The sequence below is a fragment of the Nicotiana sylvestris genome, chromosome 9 (genome assembly GCF_000393655.2).
Source record: "Nicotiana sylvestris chromosome 9, ASM39365v2, whole genome shotgun sequence".
Taxonomy (NCBI): Eukaryota; Viridiplantae; Streptophyta; class Magnoliopsida; order Solanales; family Solanaceae; genus Nicotiana; species Nicotiana sylvestris.
Window position 1 is genome coordinate 184,329,884 of NC_091065.1, and position 19,059 is coordinate 184,348,942.

Below are 19,059 nucleotides of genomic sequence, written 5' to 3' on the forward strand. Positions count from 1 at the left end.
TATATGCGTATATAACGTCGTTTGAATCATATTTCAGCCACTGTGGGCAACATCATCATCATATACCAGCTGATCAGGTGGTGGTGCATATATAACGCCATAACCTTTTACCATATCCCATATACATATATTTACATATATACGCGTATATAACGACATCTGGTCATGGGTCAGTGCACATGAATGCAGTGCATAAAAAGTACGTTAATAAAATTATTCGGAATGTCATAAGACCATTTTTCCCTCTGAGTAATATCATAAAGTAAACTCTTTTCAACTTTCGTATTTTTCTAAGACCCATGAACAGATGATAAAATATTATGACACATGGAAATTAAAGAACATAGATATTTCTATTACTTCTATGAGTAGAGTCACTTATGGAATTTGTGCATTTGCACGTTTCGTTCATATCGTATGGATCATGCCAAAAGAAAGAAGGGATAGCCTTAACATACCTGGAGTAGGAAAAACTTCGTACGATATTCTTGAGAAAGATTGTACCATGCTCTCTCTAAATTACGTGCTGTAGCGTTATGAAATTCATATCATATAAATTCTATTTATGAGAATTCCTCCATTAGAGTAACAACGCTACTGAGATTGTATGCGTTTTTTGAGAATTCCTCCGTTAGCATTATGAAACATCAAAGTTATTAAATAAGAAAACATACAAGCAAATGAGATTGTATGTGTTTCTTTCCAAACCTTTCCTTTCTAAGCCATTTAGTTAATTTCTTGTGAAAAAAAATCCATCCTTACATGACAATGGTCATTATATTTAGAGTAGCTTTAACTCTTTTTTTTTTTGCTGATCTTAAATTGCACTTCAAAATAAGACATAAACCAAGGGTTATCCAAAATACCCTTACGTGGAAACTTGAGTCTCTTGACTCATCATGCACCTTTATGCCACTTGCTTGGCTTAATGCCATGTGGCAGCCCCAAAATATTCTTATCCACTTATTAGTTAATCGGGTAATGTTCCGTTACCCGGTAATTAATCAATTACCCGTATAATTTAAAAATTGTCTCAACTTAATTAAATACTACTCTCTTTTAACATGCCTTGAATACCTTACTATCATGGCATTGTAGTACTTTGTATGGCACTAGTCCATAAATACCGGGATTTTTAGCTCGTGCCGTATTTTATCCCAAAATGCCAAACTCTGACCAAATTCATTTTTCTTAGACTTGCTCCCCCTTTCACCTTCATGAATTTACTAATCACTTGTGAAATAGCATAATCCTTATAATCTCCAAATAATATTTTCCTTGGACTGATGTCAATTACCTTACGACAAATTTAACACAAAATACTACAGGGTGCAACATATTCGTAACTTATTACTGCAGGATGTAATATTGACGTAATATTGCGGGGTGTAACACAGACATGACTGGAATTCCACCGGGGGTGATGACTCATAAACTAAATGAGGATCCATCATATCTTCATGTGAAGCAAAAGAAGAGAAAGCAGTGATCTTTCAAGAATCAGGTGATTCAAGAAAAGTCCAAAAATTGTTAAAAATTGGTTCCATTCGAGAGGTAAAGTACCCTAATTGGTTAGCTAACACTGTTGTGGTTCCAAAGAAAAATGGTAAGTGGCAGCTCTGTGCAGATTATACAGATCTTATCAAAGCCTGCCCTAAAGATTCTTTTCCGTTACCACACATAGATCAATTGATTGATGCAACCGCAGGTCACGAATTACTAAATTTTCTAGATGCATATTCAGGGTATAATCAAATTAAAATGGACCCCGTATATGAAGAAAAAACTTCGTTCATAACAGACAAGGGGACTTATTGTTATAAAGTAATGCCCTTTGGTCTAAAAAATGCAGGGGCGACGTATCAGAGGTTAGTAACCAGAATGTTTCAGGAATATTTAGGAAAGACTATGGAGGTATATATAGATGATATGCTAGTTAAAACTCAATATTCAAAAGATCACATATCACACTTATCTGACACATTTTCAATTTTGCGTAAATTTAATATGAAGTTAAATCCCGAAAAATGTGCATTTGGCATTACATCAGGTAAGTTTTTGGGTTTTCTCATTTCTAACCGTGGAATTGAAGTGAATCCTACGCAGATTAAAGCCATTGAAGAAATCCCTGATATACTTTCAAACAAAAAAGAAGTTCAAAGGTTAACAAGGAGAATTGCAGCTTTGGGAAGATTCATATCAAAATCATCAGAAAAATGTTTTAAATTCTTCTCAGCTCTTAAGAAGCAAGATCATTTTGAATGGAATGAGGAATGTCAACAAGCACTTAGGAATTTAAAAACTTACTTATCAAACCCACCTTTGTTGGCAAAACCAAAAGTTGGAGAAAAGCTACTCATCTACCTCGCTGTTTCAGAAGTGGCAGTAAGCACTGTTTTGGTCCGGGAAGAGCAAGGTAAACAATCCCCTATCTATTACGTGAGTAAATCTTTGTTGGATGCGGAGACAAGGTATCCCCAATTAGAAAAACTTGCCATTGCATTGATCATGGCATCTAGAAAGTTAAGACCTTATTTTCAGTGTCATCTTATCGTTGTGGTAACTACCTACCCTTTATGTAACATATTACACAAGCATGAGTTATCAGGTAGGTTAACTAAGTGGGAAATAGAGTTAAGTGAATATGAAACTGCATATCAACCTAGAACTACTGTAAAATCACAAGTATTAGCGGATTTCGTGGCTGATTTTAGTCATGGAATACAGTTAGAAGCAGAGAAAGAATTGCAGGTGTTCAATGGGGCTAACCTAGGAACTTGGACTTTATTTACCGACGGCTCATCTAATGTGAGAGGGGCAGGTTTGGGAGTCGTATTGGTACCGCCTACGGGCGAAACCATTCGACAAGCTATCAAATGTCATTCCATAACTAACAACGAGGCGGAATATGAAGCTATGATTGCAGGTTTAGAATTGGCACGGGAGCTTGGCATAAGTCAGATTATAATCAAAAGTGATTCACAACTCGTAGTTAATCAAATACTAGGGACGTATACAGCCAGGGAAGCAAGGATACAACAATATTTGGAGAAAGTACGGGAGTTGATAAAACAATTTCAAGATTGGAAAATTAGACAAATACCCAGGGACAAAAATCTTGAAGCAGACGCCCTAGCTAATCTCGCATCTACAGCTGACGTGGCAAATGATGTAAATGCCTCAGTGATACATTTATTTCATTCAGTTATTGATCCTGATGCTAATGAGGTAAATTTTAATAATTTAACTTGGGATTGGAGGAACGAAATTGTGGCTTTTTTGCAGTATGGTACTGTTCCTGATGACAAGAAAAAGGCTTGTGCGCTTCGAAGAAAAGCTGCTCGGTACTGCTTAAAACAAGGTAATTTGTATCATAAAATGTTTGGTGGTCCATTAGCAAGATGTCTTGGACCTGCACAAACAGAGTACGTAATGAGAGAAGTACATGAGGGTCATCGCGGGAATTACGCAGATGGAAGATCACTGGTGAGAACCTTGATTAGGGCAGGTTATTACTAGCCCAAAATGGAAGAGGAGGCAGAAAGTTTTGTGGCTAAATGTGATAAATGCCAAAGGTACGGTAACAATATACACAGACTTGCGGAATTGTTACATCCGGTCATTGCACCATGGCCATTTATGAAATGGGGGATGAACATCGTGGGTCCATTACCGCAAGCAAAAGGACAGGTAAAATTTTTACTTGTTCTCACTGATTATTTTACTAAATGGGTAGAGGCAGGTGCATTCAAATAGGTGCGAGAAAAAGAAGTTAGAGATTTTATTTGGAAAAATATCATATGTCGATTCGGCGTACCAATGGAGATCGTATGTGATAATGGCCTTCAATTTATTGGAGTTCAGATCACAGAATTTTTTCAAAGTTGGCAAATTAAAAGGATTACGTCAACACCATACCATTCAGTGGGTAATGGACAGGCAGAGTCAACAAACAAGGTTATCATTAATTTGAAGAAGCATTTACAAGAAGCAAAAGGTAACTGGCCTGAAGTATTACTTGGGGTTTTATGGGCATATCGAACAACTGCTAAAACAAGTACGGGCGAAACACCATTCTCGTTGGTTTACAGAACCGAAGCCTTGATTCCAATTGAGATAGGAGAGCCAAGCACACGGTTCATATAGGCAACGGAGGAGTCTAACAGTGAAGAGATGCGGGTCAATCTTGATTTACTCGAGGGAAGAAGAGAAGCTACATTAATAAGGATGGCAGCACAAAAGTAAGTCATTGAACGATATTACAACCGAAAAGCGTGCCTCAGATTCTTCAAAATTGGGGACTTCGTGCTTAAAAAGGTCTTTCAATCTACAAAGGTAACTAACTCAGGGAATTTAAGTCCAGCATGGGAAGGACCCTACAAAATTAGTGATGTTGTAGGAAAGGGAGCATATGAACTGGAGACAATGGATGGCAAGATACTGCCTTCACATTGGAATATTGTTCATTTGAAGAGATACTATTTCTAAGGAAAACCCACGGTCAGGTATAACCATTTTACATTTCATTTTTGAATTATTAATTTTACTAACGATTTTAGATTATAGGCAAAAAGCTAACCCGTACTAAATGATGAGTCACGACCGGTAAGGCATACAGAGTAACCTAAAAATCCTGGCCTAGGGTTACAATTATTTTGATAGAAACGAAAACGGGTTATGCAGTCTTCATCTATAATCGTCCCTCCGAGTCCCGTATATTTTTCCTTTTCAGGAAACGGACTAAGATAAGAGGAACAAACAAGTGCTCGAGGCTTCAATCTTCAACGCTCAAACACTTGGGGGACTACCTAATACACACAGACATATGTGTAAATCTCAAGCAAAGCTTTGAAGACTATGGCATTTATCATAGTGTTTTTTCTCATGAGAACAATGATGTCACTTCTCAAACCTTGTACTGAAACGGGTTATAAGGAAAAACCTTGTGTGAATTATTTTTGTTTTGTAAGAATCTGTTACAAGAAAAACAGTTACGAGAAAACTATAGATATAATCCAAATACATGTAAAGTATTATTCAAAAAAACTTGCCAAAGTTCATAAATAAAAACCTGTCAAAGTTATTTCAAACAAAACATGTGTGTTCCTATTCTTTTCATCGTATTACAACACCATTATAAAGTTGAGACATCTTCTTCATTAAGTGTCGAAAATATAAAAGGGCCCTCTTTTATAAAACTTATGTTATTTAGTTATGGGATTAATCATAGAGCATTTTTAAAGGATAAAAATGCAAGCTATTCTTTAAGTCCTTAAAAATAAAAGGCAAGAATAGAACGAATAGAAGTAATAAAAACTTCTTAATATATATTTAAAATCTAAAGACTAAGTATGAACCTAGTCATCAAAATTATTTTATAGATGCACCATAATAAGAACTAGGGACTTTTTCCTTCAAAAACCCCTTAAAAACAAACTAAGGGTTTGATCATTATCTTCTAAAAAGTAAAAAAAAACAAGTTAAAAAAAACTGGTCACTGGGAGGCAGGAGCATCAGAAGTAACGGTGCCAAAATCAGAAGGAGCAGCCACAAGCACGGTGTCAACTTGACTTGAAATAGCAGGATCGTTGAGGTGAGCAAGAGACACGGAAGCCTCACCTTCGGGAGCTTGATCCACGGTAGCTTCAACTTCAGGAACTTGAACCAAGGCTACATCAGTTTCAGGAGCTTCAACCACGGGAGCCTCAATTGCGGGAGATATAAAGTCCAGTGGTTGTTGAGCCTTCTCAATAGTCTCCATGACTTTAGCCAATTCTAACTCTAAATTAAAGTTCTCTTGGCTAGCCTCGGTTAAGGCATCACGGCGAGAGTTCAGAAAAGTCCAGCTTACCTCAACAACCATTTTATCCTCTAGAAGCTCGTAGTCTCTTTCCCAAATAGCAATTTCATTTTTGAGCTCTTCATTTTTAGCCAAGGTGGAATTAAAAGAGATTTGAAGAGCAGCATTGGAACTTTCCAAAGAACGGATTTTATTAGTAGAGGCCCTCAAGTCCATTTGAGTTTGGGTCAAGCTCTGTGCAAGATCTTTCTCATAAACCTCTTTTTGACTCAGGAGTGCCTTTAATTCTTTAATCTCCTCATTTGCCTTAGATAGCTGATCTAATAAAGAAGATTCGAGGTATTCTTTGTCCCTCTCTGCTTGGCTTGAAGAAGCCTTGGCCACTGCCAATTCCAAAGTCAATGCACGCACCTGTTGCTCCAGGTTACTCTTATTCTCTTGCATATCTTCAATAGCGATTTGTGCACTATCAAATTGCCTTTACCATTTAGCCGCTTCTAGTTGAGCTTCATGAGTCACTTTCTCGGCCTCAAGAATTGCTTTCTCGGAGTCACAGGCCACTTTCTCTAAAAGAGAAATTCTGCCCATCAACTCTATACCAATGAGGTTGACCTGAGAATAGTGAAGAAGGAAAGTAAGAATTCAAGAATAAAAAGAAAAAGAATTCTTTTTAAATAAAGGAGTAAAATACCTTCAAAGTGGCATGAACAATGTCGTTCATCAAAGTCAAACAGCTATGGCTATTTATCTTCTCTTTTCAATTAAGCCAATCAAAGGCTCGAGCCAAACGTCTGCCTGACCAGATTTTCTTAAAAGGCTGTTATTGGCGGGAACTTCAATAGTCACGCTCCTCATGGAAGTAGTTTTGCTTGTAGAACCAACTTCAGTACGATGAACAATATGAGGGGGAATAATCAAAGGAGGAGCTGGAGAAGAGTTGAATGCAATAGAAGAAGGAACAGAAATAACAGGGGCCGGTAAAGAAAGAGTCGCAGGCACGGGTGATGAAAAAGATGATAAAGGCACTTCATCTAAAACAGGCCCGATGTCACCACTATCAAAACCACTAGCAAAAAGTTGGTCAGTGGATTCACGAGTATCTTGGGGGGTAACATCGTCATCAGAGACGAGATGAACAGGCTCGGCAGAAGAGGCATAGGGAGAGACTTCAGCCTCATCATCAAACATAACACGTCTTCTAGCCCTTGGCCTCTTTATCAAAGATCCATCTTCATCTTCCTCCTCAGAATCTTCATCGATGGTCTTCCTCTTCACAAGTATGTCCTGAGCCTTCTTTAAAGTGAGTTGAGCTCCTGTAGAGGTTCGAGAGGCCGCGACTGCTTCAACAGAAACGCCTCGAATTGAAAATTCTGACAAAAAGAAGGATGAAAATTAAGGTGATAAACAGAATATTTTACATATGAGAAAATAAAAAACCCTTACCATAAGTTTTCACTTTCCAACTGTACTGATTAGAAATAGATTTCCAGGACTTGGCCACCATAGGTGCGGCCTTCAATAATTTCTCTACCCAAATACGAAAGTTGGGAACTTTATCCACAACTCCCATGATTGCTACAAAGAGGAGAGGGAGAGAAAATTTTAAAAAACATTTCAAAATTGAAAGAAAAAGGTACGAGAAGAATAAAAGACTTACGTGCAAAATTCCATTTCTCGGGGAAAGGAACGTTTTCTTCACCCACTAAACCAACAGTGGGGGGAAGCAACGAATCAAGCATACCAACCACGATCCTTATCATATTCTGGGCTTACCAAAACCCTTTTACTCCTGGCTACTAAAGTAAAAATACAGATGCGAAAGAGCCTGAGGGAGTAAAGATGAATTAGATGAGGGAAAGTAAAATCAACACCAGCCTTGTTTGATAAATGTCTTAAGCAAGCCACAGCTCTCCAAACGAGCGGGCCGATTTGTGCTAAACAAACTTGGAAAAAATGGAAAAAATCAAGAATTACTGGATCAATGGCTGGTTTAAATCCTAGAGTAAAGGGATAAGTATAAACGAAAGAAAACCAGTCATATAAGAAGTAATTCTTTGATTTGGGTTAGGAACAACAATTGGGAAGTCACTATTCCAATGACAGTCGTTACAAACTATGGGGGTTAAAACCTCTGTAATCATAGTAGGATAAGTATCAGCACGACTCAACTCAGAAACTTGTTTTTGAAGTGATTCTCTGTCATGGGTAAAGGATAAGTCGCTAGGAACTATTTCCTCTATCAAAGGTTCTTGTAAAGGTTCAGAAATTTCTTTAACCTTAGAAGATGATTTCTGAGTAAAAGAACCTCTAATTCTAGAGGGAGTACGAGAACTAGAGGAAGGTATAGAAGAACTGACGCCACTGGCAGATCCTAAACTACGGAGTCTATCACCCCTACCCCTTCTATGTCTAACAGGGGCATTGGGGAAGTTATCCAAGATAGGAACTCTTCTAGGGTTAGGGTTTGAAGAAGACATGATGAAGAAGGTAGAATTAAGGAAGAAGTGAACAGTATTGAAGAGTAAAGTATTCAATAAAACTTTATGAAGAAGAGGACAAGAGAAAAAGGTTATATTTATGTGAGAAAGCGACCGTCAAAGGCAAGAAGCGCAATGATGGAAAGCCTATAATAAAGGCAACTAGCTCTTCGTGAATAGTGGAGCCGTAAAAGCCTTGAAAAAAGGCTGCAAAACTGCAGAATAGATAGGAAAATGACACGTGTACAGAGCATTTAATAGAAAAGACAATTGAAGCGTCAATGATGTCATAGCATTAATGGTAGCAAAAATTCCCTTTTTAATGCATCCACTTCCCAAATATTTAATTGATAAATAAATGGAAAGTGGGGGGACTATTTGTATTGGGAAAAATCAAGTTTACATATTAGAGATGACGTGTTGTAACACGTGGATCAGTCAAATAGTCAAAGGAACAAAGTTAGCTAAGAGACACGAGCAATAACAGATGCGAGCAAAGGTTGTGGAAGAGGCACGGGCAATTACTCAGAAGATGCAGAGCCCGCACCTATTCAAGACATTTAAAGCACAAAGATCAAAGGGAATAAAAGGAATGAACCTGGTAGTCTATGAGAGACCAGATACAGTATTTAATGCGTATTAAATACTAAAAACGTTAGAGAATATTTGTTTAATATATGATTGTGTAACATATTATTAAATGACATTCATTACTCATTATTGCCTCATTATAGCTTAAGGCAAGGCTCCTAGTCTCAAAAAAGCTATAAAAGGGTAAAGAACCAACAATTGTACGACACAGAGAAGATTATTGGAATATACTGATTTACTTTGCTTTCTTCTGCTCATCTTGTTATTGTTGAAAGCCAATTTCTACATTCTTTCGATTATCAGTAACCCGTGTTCTTCTAAATTCTAGTTTTGACTAAAATTCTATTTTTTGGTTAAACAGTGTTCCAACAAAAACAGTTGCAAGAAGAAGGAATGTTATTCAGTAATGTTAGGTTTGCTACACTGCACCACTGGTTGAACACAAACTCCGTACAATTGGTAATTCCTCTTTGTTCTTACTTCTTTTTATCTTCATTTATTTTTTGTCTGCATAAAACACAAAGATTAAGTTAGGATATAAGCAGGGCTGCAGGCGCATTCGCTAATATCTTGGACTCGAACTACATACATAAATACATGCAGATAGAAAATTAAAAAAAATAATGTATATGTAGCAAGGTATTTTACATCCTGAATATGGTAAATATTCACAGTAACACATGCAGACTTATTCTTTGGAACTTTATAAAAATACATGTATATTTCCCTCGGATGAAGCTGGGATGTTGCTGTAAAATCTGTGTAAATATTCAGCTGAACTATGTTTTGAAAGCAGAGAACCAACCAAAATTAAAGCTCTAGCATTAAGTTACATTTTGAATAGGTAAGTATAGTTTCGTGTTCATCCTTCTCTTTCTCAGAGAAGGATATGCCTACAACTAAGATGGTTTGATGTCCATGGTTTGGGTAATAAATGGGATATACTCGTGATTTCAATTTATGATCTCTTAGTGTTCTTATGAGAAAAGTTTATTAGTATGTTCCAAATGTTCTTTTTCTTCAGCACATTATTAGTATACAAATTCCTACCTTTAGGCTTATGGTACAGTACAACAACAACCCAGTATAATCCTATCAGTGGGGTCTAGGGAGGGTAGTGTGTATGCAGACATTATCCTTGGAGTAGAGAGGTTGTTTCCGATAGACCTTCGGCATCCCTCCCTCCAAGAATTCCCCACCTTGCTCTTGAGGTGCCTCGAAGTCACAAACTGTTGGTTGGGAGCAGAGGATGCTTAATTATGATATAGTACTAAGTTGAAATTTTGACATTTTTGGAAATGCATGTGGCGAGGAAGGCGCTTAACTTGGAGGAAGAAAATGATTATACCCAATGGAGCTGGTAAAGGTAGGTTTCCTGCTCGGGCCTGTAAAATAAGTCCGAGCAGATGTTAGCTGAAAATATCTCAGATGTTAGCAGTCAGATAGATGACACTTTTGCAGGGATGGCCCGTCCATAAAGCAGGTAAAGCAATCGCTTTAGACCCCGTATTTATGGGGGAGCTATTTTTTTTATTATACCTAAGTTCTATATATATATATATATATATATATAATAAAAAACAAAAAAAAACTATAAAGTGAAACAATACGTGGGAAGTTTGCATAAAAAGAGAACACAAATTTGAGATAGTGAATGCCAATGGGAGGGGCCCACTTCTATTACTCATGGTAATTTATTTTCAAAATAAAATAAAATCTGAAAGTACAATTACATGGTAAGAACCAACGTTACTAACTTTTTGGGAATAGAAACAGTCCTTTTGTGAGTGGAAAGACTCCCTCTTTAAGGAGGATATCTTGAAAAATAATCAATTAGGTAGGAATATATTCTTATTGATTGTAGTACGTAAACAAGTACAACTTTTACTTTAAAGTTTTAACTTTTCTATCACAAGTCACAACTTTCTCAATCAAAGTGAAAACAAAAACGTGTGCACTATTCCATATTATACTTTTATACTTTGTTCTTCAATTCAAGCATCTATTTTGCAATAGCCAAAGATTATTGTGGAGTTTCAGAGTTCAATGTATTGATTCAAAAAATAGTGGAGTGTTTTTTGTTCGTTCTATTATCATAATTCAAGTCTTACGACAAGCATACTCGAGCAGAAATTTAATTTGATATCAAGTTATCCGTTGTTGAACCAGGTTCTATCATTCTATCTTTTTATTATTTTTTCATCTAAAATTTAATATTTACATTAGTGTATTTTTAGATTATTTATTAGAAGATAAGTATGTCAAATAGAAAGTATGAATCTGGTTATGAAAAACTCAAGAAAAAAAAAAGAAGAATTCAAAATCTAATACAATCTCAAAAAGGTGCTCTTGATAAATTTTTATTGAATAATAAAGATCTTGAATCAGAAAATTTGGGAGAGTGTTCTCCAGATAAGCAAGTTAGTAATTCAATTGAGTTAGATAATTCTAAAATTAATAATATTCAAGTAGAAAAAGAACAAGTAAGTGACAAGTCAGAAATAGATCCTCAAAAAAATCAAGAGATTATAAATGAAATAGATAATTCAACTCCTATAAATATATATGATCCTAGTCAATGGACTAATGTAGATACAAAGTTGAGAGATCTATTAGTAGAAAAGGGACCGATTAGTATAATTGACACAAAGTTTCCGAATGATAATTTTTCAAGACATTTTTCTACTGCACATTATATTCAAAAATTGGCAAACGGTGAAAGACATGATAGAAGATGGTTAGTTTATTTTAAAAACTTAGATAAAGTATTTTATTTTTGTTGTAAGTTGTTTACTTCGAGTTTCGGAACTTGTAGTAGTAAACTAGCTAGTGAAGGTAGTAATGATTGGAGAAATATCAGTACTAAGCTCAAAACTCATGAAACAACAAATGAACATATTATTAACATGGCTGCATGGATTGATTTAGAAATAAGACTGCAAAAAGATAAAACAATCGATAAAGATGTTCACGAACAAATCAATAGAGATAGAGAGCATTGGAAAAATGTATTATCAAGAATTATTGTCGTGATCAAAACTCTTGGAAAAAATAATTTGGAATTTAGAGGAAAAAATGAAAAGATATATCAAGAGAATAATGGAATATTTTTAAGTTTAATTGAAATGATTGCAGAATTTGACCCCGTCATGCAGGAACATATTCAACGAATTAAGCATGATGAAATTCATAGTCATTACCTTGGTCATAGAATACAAAATGAATTGATAAACTTATTGGCAAGTGAAATTAAGAATAAAATTATAGAAAAAATTATAGAAGCCAAATATTTCTCGATCATACTTGATTGCACTCTAGATATAAGTCATCAAGAACAAATGTCTTTTATACTGCGGAGTGTGGATATTTCAGCAACTCCAATAAAAATTAATGAATATTTTTTAGAATTTTTAAAAGCAGATAATACAAGTGGAAAAGGTCTTTTTGAAGTTATTATAGATGAAATAAAAAATATTGGATTTGATATTGATAACTTAAGAGGGCAGGGATATGATAATGGGTCAAATATGAAGGGAAAACATCAAGGAGTGCAAAAAAGACTTCTTGATGTAAATCCTAGATCATTTTATACACCATGTGGTTGTCACAATCTGAATTTGTTACTTTGTGATATAGCTAATTCTTGTACAAAAGCTATATCACTTTTTTGAGTGGTACAACGTATATAGTCACTATTTTCATCTTCTACTAAGCGATGGAAAGTATTAAAGGATAGTGTACCCAGTCTAACTCTTAAATCATTGTCACAAACTCGTTGGGAAAGTCGTATTGAAAGCATTAAAGCAATAAGATTTCAAACTCTACAAATAAGAGATGCTTTATTGAAATTAGTAGAAATTAGTGATGATCCAAAAACTAAAAGTGAAGCTAATTGCTTAGTAACATATGAACTCGAAAATTTTGAATTTTTATTGGGTATGACTATTTGGTATGATATATTATTTGTTGTTAATTCAGTTAGTAAAAAATATGCAGTCAAAAGACATGCATATTAATGTTGTCATAGATCAATTAAAAGGTTTGATTTCTTTTTTTAACAAATATAGAGAAGAAAGATTTGCAACTGCTATGATTTCTGCCAAGGAAATTGCATTTGAAATGAATATTGAACCCGAATTTCGTAAAAAACATGTGATATCTAGGAAGAAACAATTTGATGAGAATGATGATAATGAAATCTCAAAGTCTTTTGAAGAGTCCTTTAGAGTTGATTACTTTTTATATATAGTAGACAAGGCTATTTTTTCACTTCAAAATAGATTTGAACAATTTGAAGCGTATGAAAATATATTTGGTTTTCTATTTAGTGGTAAAAAACTAAGATCACTAGATGATGGAAATTTAAAAACACATTGTCTTAATCTTGAACTTTTCTTAAAGCATAATAATCAATCTGATATTGATGGTTTAGATTCATTTTCTGAGTTGAAAGTATTAAGGGAAATAGTACAAGTAGAAGATAATAGTTTAATCGATATACTCAATCAAATAAAGAGACTTGATTCTTTTCTAAATGTCTATATTGCTTGTAGAATAATGTTAACAATTCATGTTACTGTTGCTTTGGCGGAAAGAAGCTTTTCAAAATTAAAATTGATAAAATCTTACCTAAGATCAACAATGTCTCAAGAGAGATTAAATGAGTTAGCTATATTGTCAATTGAGAAAGACCTATTAGGAAAAATTGATTATAAGAAAATTATTAGTAACTTTGCATCTAAAAAAGCTAGAAAAATTGACTTCAAATAATAAAAAAAATTAAAAACATTAAGGCCTCTCATTAAAGTTTGGCTTTAGGCCCCAAAATACGTCGGGCCGCCCCTGCTTTTTAGTGATGTCCACGACTGTGGTGTTTTACAATGATGGTTTTTGTTGTTGGACCTGTAATCGAGAAAAGTAAAGGTTATCTTGGGTGTGTTTGGTATGAACGAAAATATTTTTCGCGAAAAATGTTTTCATGGAAATGAGTGGTTTTATTATTTATTTTTCTTATTTGGTTGGTGAGTGAAAAAAAAATTTCGAAAAATATTTTCTCTCCTCACCCCCCTTCCCCCAAGTCCTCATGTGTTCCTTGCTCTCTCCCCCCTCCCCCTCTCCAAATACTCAACGTTTTCAGAACTTTATTTTCTTCAATGAATTTAATTATTCTTCTAAAAATTCACACAAACTCAAATGAACTAATGTGTTGCTTTACTTTTTTACGCAAAAATAATGTTAAAATTTGTGTTCCATAACTAAAAAGAAAATACTCTTTTTTTGGTTGAAAAAGAACATACTCTTTCTACAACATGAAAATAAAGTACGCATTTTATTGAAATAAAAGAAATACTTTTTTTACATCATGAAAAGAAAATACTCATTTTGTTGAAATGAAAAAAATTACTTTTTTACATCATAAAAAGAAAATATTTTTTTGTTGAAATGAAAGAAAATACTTTTTCTATGAAAAGAAAGTATTTTTTTATTGAAATGAAAAATATACTTTTTTATATCATATAAAAAAACTCATTCGTTGAAATATAAAAAAATCTATCTATAACATGAAAAAGTATTATTAATAATATTTTTATTTAGGGTGGGGGCGGGGGGTGAGGTAGGGCGGGGAGTTGGGGTAGGGTTGATGTGGGTGGGTGTGGGGGTTGGGTTGGTGGGGATGAGGATGGGGAATAGGGGTGGGGAAGGTTGAAAAAAAGTTTTGAAAAATATTTTTCCTTCTCTTAATAGGGAATACATTTTGAGTTCATGAAGAAAATATTTTTCAAAACATTTAAGCTAGCCATACATGAGAAAATTAAATACTATTTTCCTTCGTACCAAACAATCTCCAAATGTTGAGTTTGTTTGCTTTGGTTGTATTTTGAACCGTACTACACTATTTTGACTCAATAATTTGATGAATAGATACAAGTTCTTCATATTGAATCAAAGATCATAATCCAACATGTTTCAAGTTGTGCGATTGGAGCAAATTATGAAAAAAGATTAACTTGCGAATTTATTTGGGATTCATTGTATACAATCCTCATTATGTATCGGAGTATTTTACGGAGAAAATCTCACTTTATACCCATTAATTTCAAAATATTTATTATTGAGATTTTCACATTCCTATACATTATATAAAACTATATTACTCTCCCTACTCAAATTTTACTATAATTACATTTTATATACTCAATTACCATTTATGTACATTTTAAGGGAATTAATGATAATAATTAGTGTCCTAAAATTACTCTAACATATTTTCCACTCCTCCACGTTTCTCTCTCCACATCCCATCCCTCTCCCCCACGTATCTTGCATCCACCCACGATTCCACTACTGACGATCATTAAAAAGCTTTGAATTCGAATTTGGGTTTTCAAAAAATATTATTTGTTTAAATTGGATGTTGTTGCAAAGAATTGGAAATTCTCTCTATCTCTCAATTCCTAATTTCAGTAATGTAAAGCAATGGAAAAGAGAGAAGCAATTACACCATTGACAGCCATTAAAAAGCTTTGAAGCTTTGAATTCGAATTTGGGTTTTTAAAAATTATTATGTGTTTTGATTGGGTATTGTTGCAAACAATTGGGAATATGATTTGTAGTTTATATCTCAATTTTGAGGGATTTTGGTGAAGATTAGACTTGGTTTTTGGCTGAATTTCAGATTGAAACCCGAAGAAGAAGAAGAAGAAGAAGAAGAAGAAGAAGAAGAAGAAGAAGAAGAAGAAGAAGAAGAAGAAGAAGAAGAAGAAGAAGACATGATATATATTATATTTATGAAATTATAGAAAAATTATATTCTGTTGTTTATATATTTATTTTTAATTTATTTAACTATTGTATGAAAGTGGAACAATATTGTATTAAAATTATATTTAAGTTGTATGATATTGTAGTTGTATATAACTGAGTAGAAATAATGTATAAAAATTGTAGATAAGTTGTTTAATATATAATTAGTTGTATGAAATTTGTTTTTACTATCTATAAATCAGACACAAAATATACAAAAGACATATTGTATAAAATTTGTATTTAAGTTGTATGTAGTTGTATTTAACTGAGTAGAAATAATGTGTGAAAGTTATAGATAAGTTATAAATATATTGTATAATATATAATCAGTTATATTAAATTTATTTTTACTATATATAACAACAGAACACTAGGAGTAATGGTGAGTTGTACGTAACTGAGCAAAAACAAAAAATACTAATTACTCTCTACATAGTCTTTATGCAATTCAGACTTGGAATCCCCGAAATTCGTTTGCATGTTCAAACTGAAGACCAAGAAGTGAGCAATGTATATATAACATTCTTCTTATTGTTAGGTCGAATCTTCTACTTTAATTTGCTTTCTTAACTCAATTAGTAGGACCTTTAAAGTCAACTTATTTTCCATACTATGAGTGCAGTATATATAATGTTGAGTTCTCAAATTGACAAATTCTTTGTAGCCCTTTTCCTAATGTTCTTTATTTTCAATAATTTTCTGTTGTCCGTCCATTATATTAACTGTTGCTTCTTCTACTAATCGAGTTGGCTCCTCCATGCTGGAGTAATATAGAAAGATTGAAGAAAATTGCAGAAGCATCTCTAGTTCCACTGGTTGGTGCAGAAGAAGAAGTAAAGAAAAGAAGAATATACCAAGTTGTTTTATCTGGTTATTGGGATTCAAAGGCAGAGAGGAGCAGGAATCATTTTGGTTGTTTTCATATCTAAGCTTGTCTTCTTCCTGTGGGAATATTGCACATGAGAAAGTGATTACGAGAATGGCTAGCAAGCGATACGCACCTAAAGCAAAGAAGAAGGTGAAGATTGCAGAGAAGAGATTGTCGATGATTGCAGAAAAATAAGGAAAGAGGAGAAAAAAAGGAAAAATGGTGTAACTAAATCTTTTGATTGAAGGCACTAATACTGGATTGAGAACCTTTTAAGGTGGAATGTATATATTCTATAAACAAAACTTGTGTAGGTCGGGTAAATAATAAAACATGGACATTTTTCGTAATAAGGTTTCAAATAGTGTATATGTATGAAAAAATCTCTTTATCATTTAATGTTCAGGCCCAAACTATTTACTTCTTCTACTCATGTGGCCCAAACTATTTACCTGGCCCATGCATTAGCTTATTCCCCTCATTTAATGCCTCAGTTAACGCTATTTCACCTAGCCATTTCTTTCATTTTAAAAATCCTATAGTCAAATCATGAGAAATCATATTTCACACAGCAGTTACTGATTTGACTTGTGAATTTTTCTTCCGATTTTGTTTCTATCTTTAATATTCTTGTACATGAGTTTCACTCCAAAATCCTCTTTCTATATTAGTATTTTTTTGTATTTTTTTTTTTGAACCCATGTGTTGTTGCAGTTATATATTAAGTTTTTCAGCTCTGATTTTTGTGTGTGTACGAAGATCCACCATTGATGAGCTTGAAGCTCCTGTATTTAAAATTTTATTTTGATGATTTATTGTTTGATTCGACGTGGATGCTATAAAATATTGATTATAGTACCTTCAAGTAAGCTTCTCGGATCTGAATTTTTATGTGTATTTGAATATTCACCATTGTTGGGCTTGAAACTCTTGAATTTAAAATTTTTATTTTGAATATTTCTTGTTTAATTCAAAGTAGGTGTTGTAAAATATTGCTTATAATACCGGGAGAAATTTAAAAATAGCCAGATTTACAACTGGTCATTCAAAAATAGCCCAATTTCAAAAGTAATCGAAATTTTGCCACTTTTCATGTAAAGATAAATCTGAGCGAAAACACTGTTCAAAACCTGAAAAATACGTCTGTATATTATACTGGAGTTCCAGCATAAGTATGCTTGAACTCCAGTTTATTATACAGGAATTCTAGGATAACTATGCTGGTACTCCAGCAGAATATGTTGGAGTTCCAGCATAAGTACACTAGAACTCCAGCATAATATACTGGAGTTCCAGCAAGTATAAATGTCCAGTATAATATACTGGAGTTTGGAGCACCGGTGCTCCAGTCTCCCGTATATTATACAGGAGTCAGCAAAGTATACCGGTCCAGCATAATATGCTGGAGTTCGTACACAGATGCACCGAACTCCCGTATATTATACGGGACCGGTCTCTGTTGCAGCAAAATAGTGGCTATTTTTCATTAACTTCGTAAACGGTGGCTATTTTTGAATGACCAGTCCGAAAACTGGCTATACCGTGCTATTTTGACTATAATACCTTCTGGAAGTTCATACTAAAATTTGATAGCATTTGGAGCTGATTTGAGGTGATTGAGATCGAAATTTTCAGCTGAAAATCGAAGAAGAACACAACTACCCAATAGTATACCGCTACGGTATACAATATATTGTAGGAGTATATAGCTATACTGCAACAGTATACTATTATAGTTTACAAAATACTGCAACGGTATATTGTAATAATCAAAGAAGAACACAGTTACCTAACAGTATACCGCTATAGTATACAATATATTATAGGAGTATATAGTTATACTACAACAGTATACTATTATAGTATACAATATATTGTTAATAGTATACTGTAATAATATGTAATATACTGTAATAGTATATATTATACCATAATAGTAGACTTATTACCCGTAAATTCACTTGTCTTTTCCATTTTAATTTGCTTTAAGCTTTTACCCAGCGTGAGGGGCAAAATGCAAATCTTTTTTTCGTTTTGATTTATTCTATGACTTGAATTCCATGACTTCTGACTTCTGCAATACATTAATCTGCCATTGGAAGACCTTGAAGCTTTAAAACTCATAAATTGGGTTTGTTGAGTTTGTGGTTATTTTGAAACTCAAAAAAAGAAAAAAAAAATTAACTCTTTCCGTACAAGTGTATACCATGTTGGTGTAGCTATATACTATACTGGTATCATATGTTAGTTAATATTTTGTAATTGTATTAGCTACATTTAATTGATACACAATTTGATTTTTCTTTAGTAATAGTATAAAAAAAAAGAATAATAAAAAATAGTGAAAACAGTAAATGAAATTAGATTACGAAGAGAAAAGGAATATAAAAAAAGTTAAATGGAATTAGAAAAGGAAAAAAGAAAAAGCACAAGAAGAAAATGAGAAAAAAGAAAAAGAGAAAAGAAAAAAAAAGAACCATAGAAATAAAAAAGAATTGGAGAGTAAAGAAAAATTT

At 33.7% G+C, this 19,059-nt stretch overlaps 2 protein-coding genes across 2 annotated transcripts; both read left to right on the plus strand.

Annotated features, from left to right (window-relative positions):
• Window positions 1-11,774: 11,774 nt before the first annotated feature.
• On the plus strand, window positions 11,775-12,539 carry LOC138878700 (uncharacterized). Its single transcript, XM_070158385.1, has one exon. It carries the CDS (start codon window positions 11,775-11,777, stop codon window positions 12,537-12,539), a length of 765 nt encoding a protein of 254 aa, XP_070014486.1.
• A 319-nt stretch (window positions 12,540-12,858) lies between these two features.
• On the plus strand, window positions 12,859-13,638 carry LOC138878701 (uncharacterized). The gene has a single exon (XM_070158386.1). The coding sequence runs from the start codon at window positions 12,859-12,861 to the stop codon at window positions 13,636-13,638; it is 780 nt and encodes a 259-aa protein (XP_070014487.1).
• The last annotated feature ends 5,421 nt before the right edge of the window (window positions 13,639-19,059 follow it).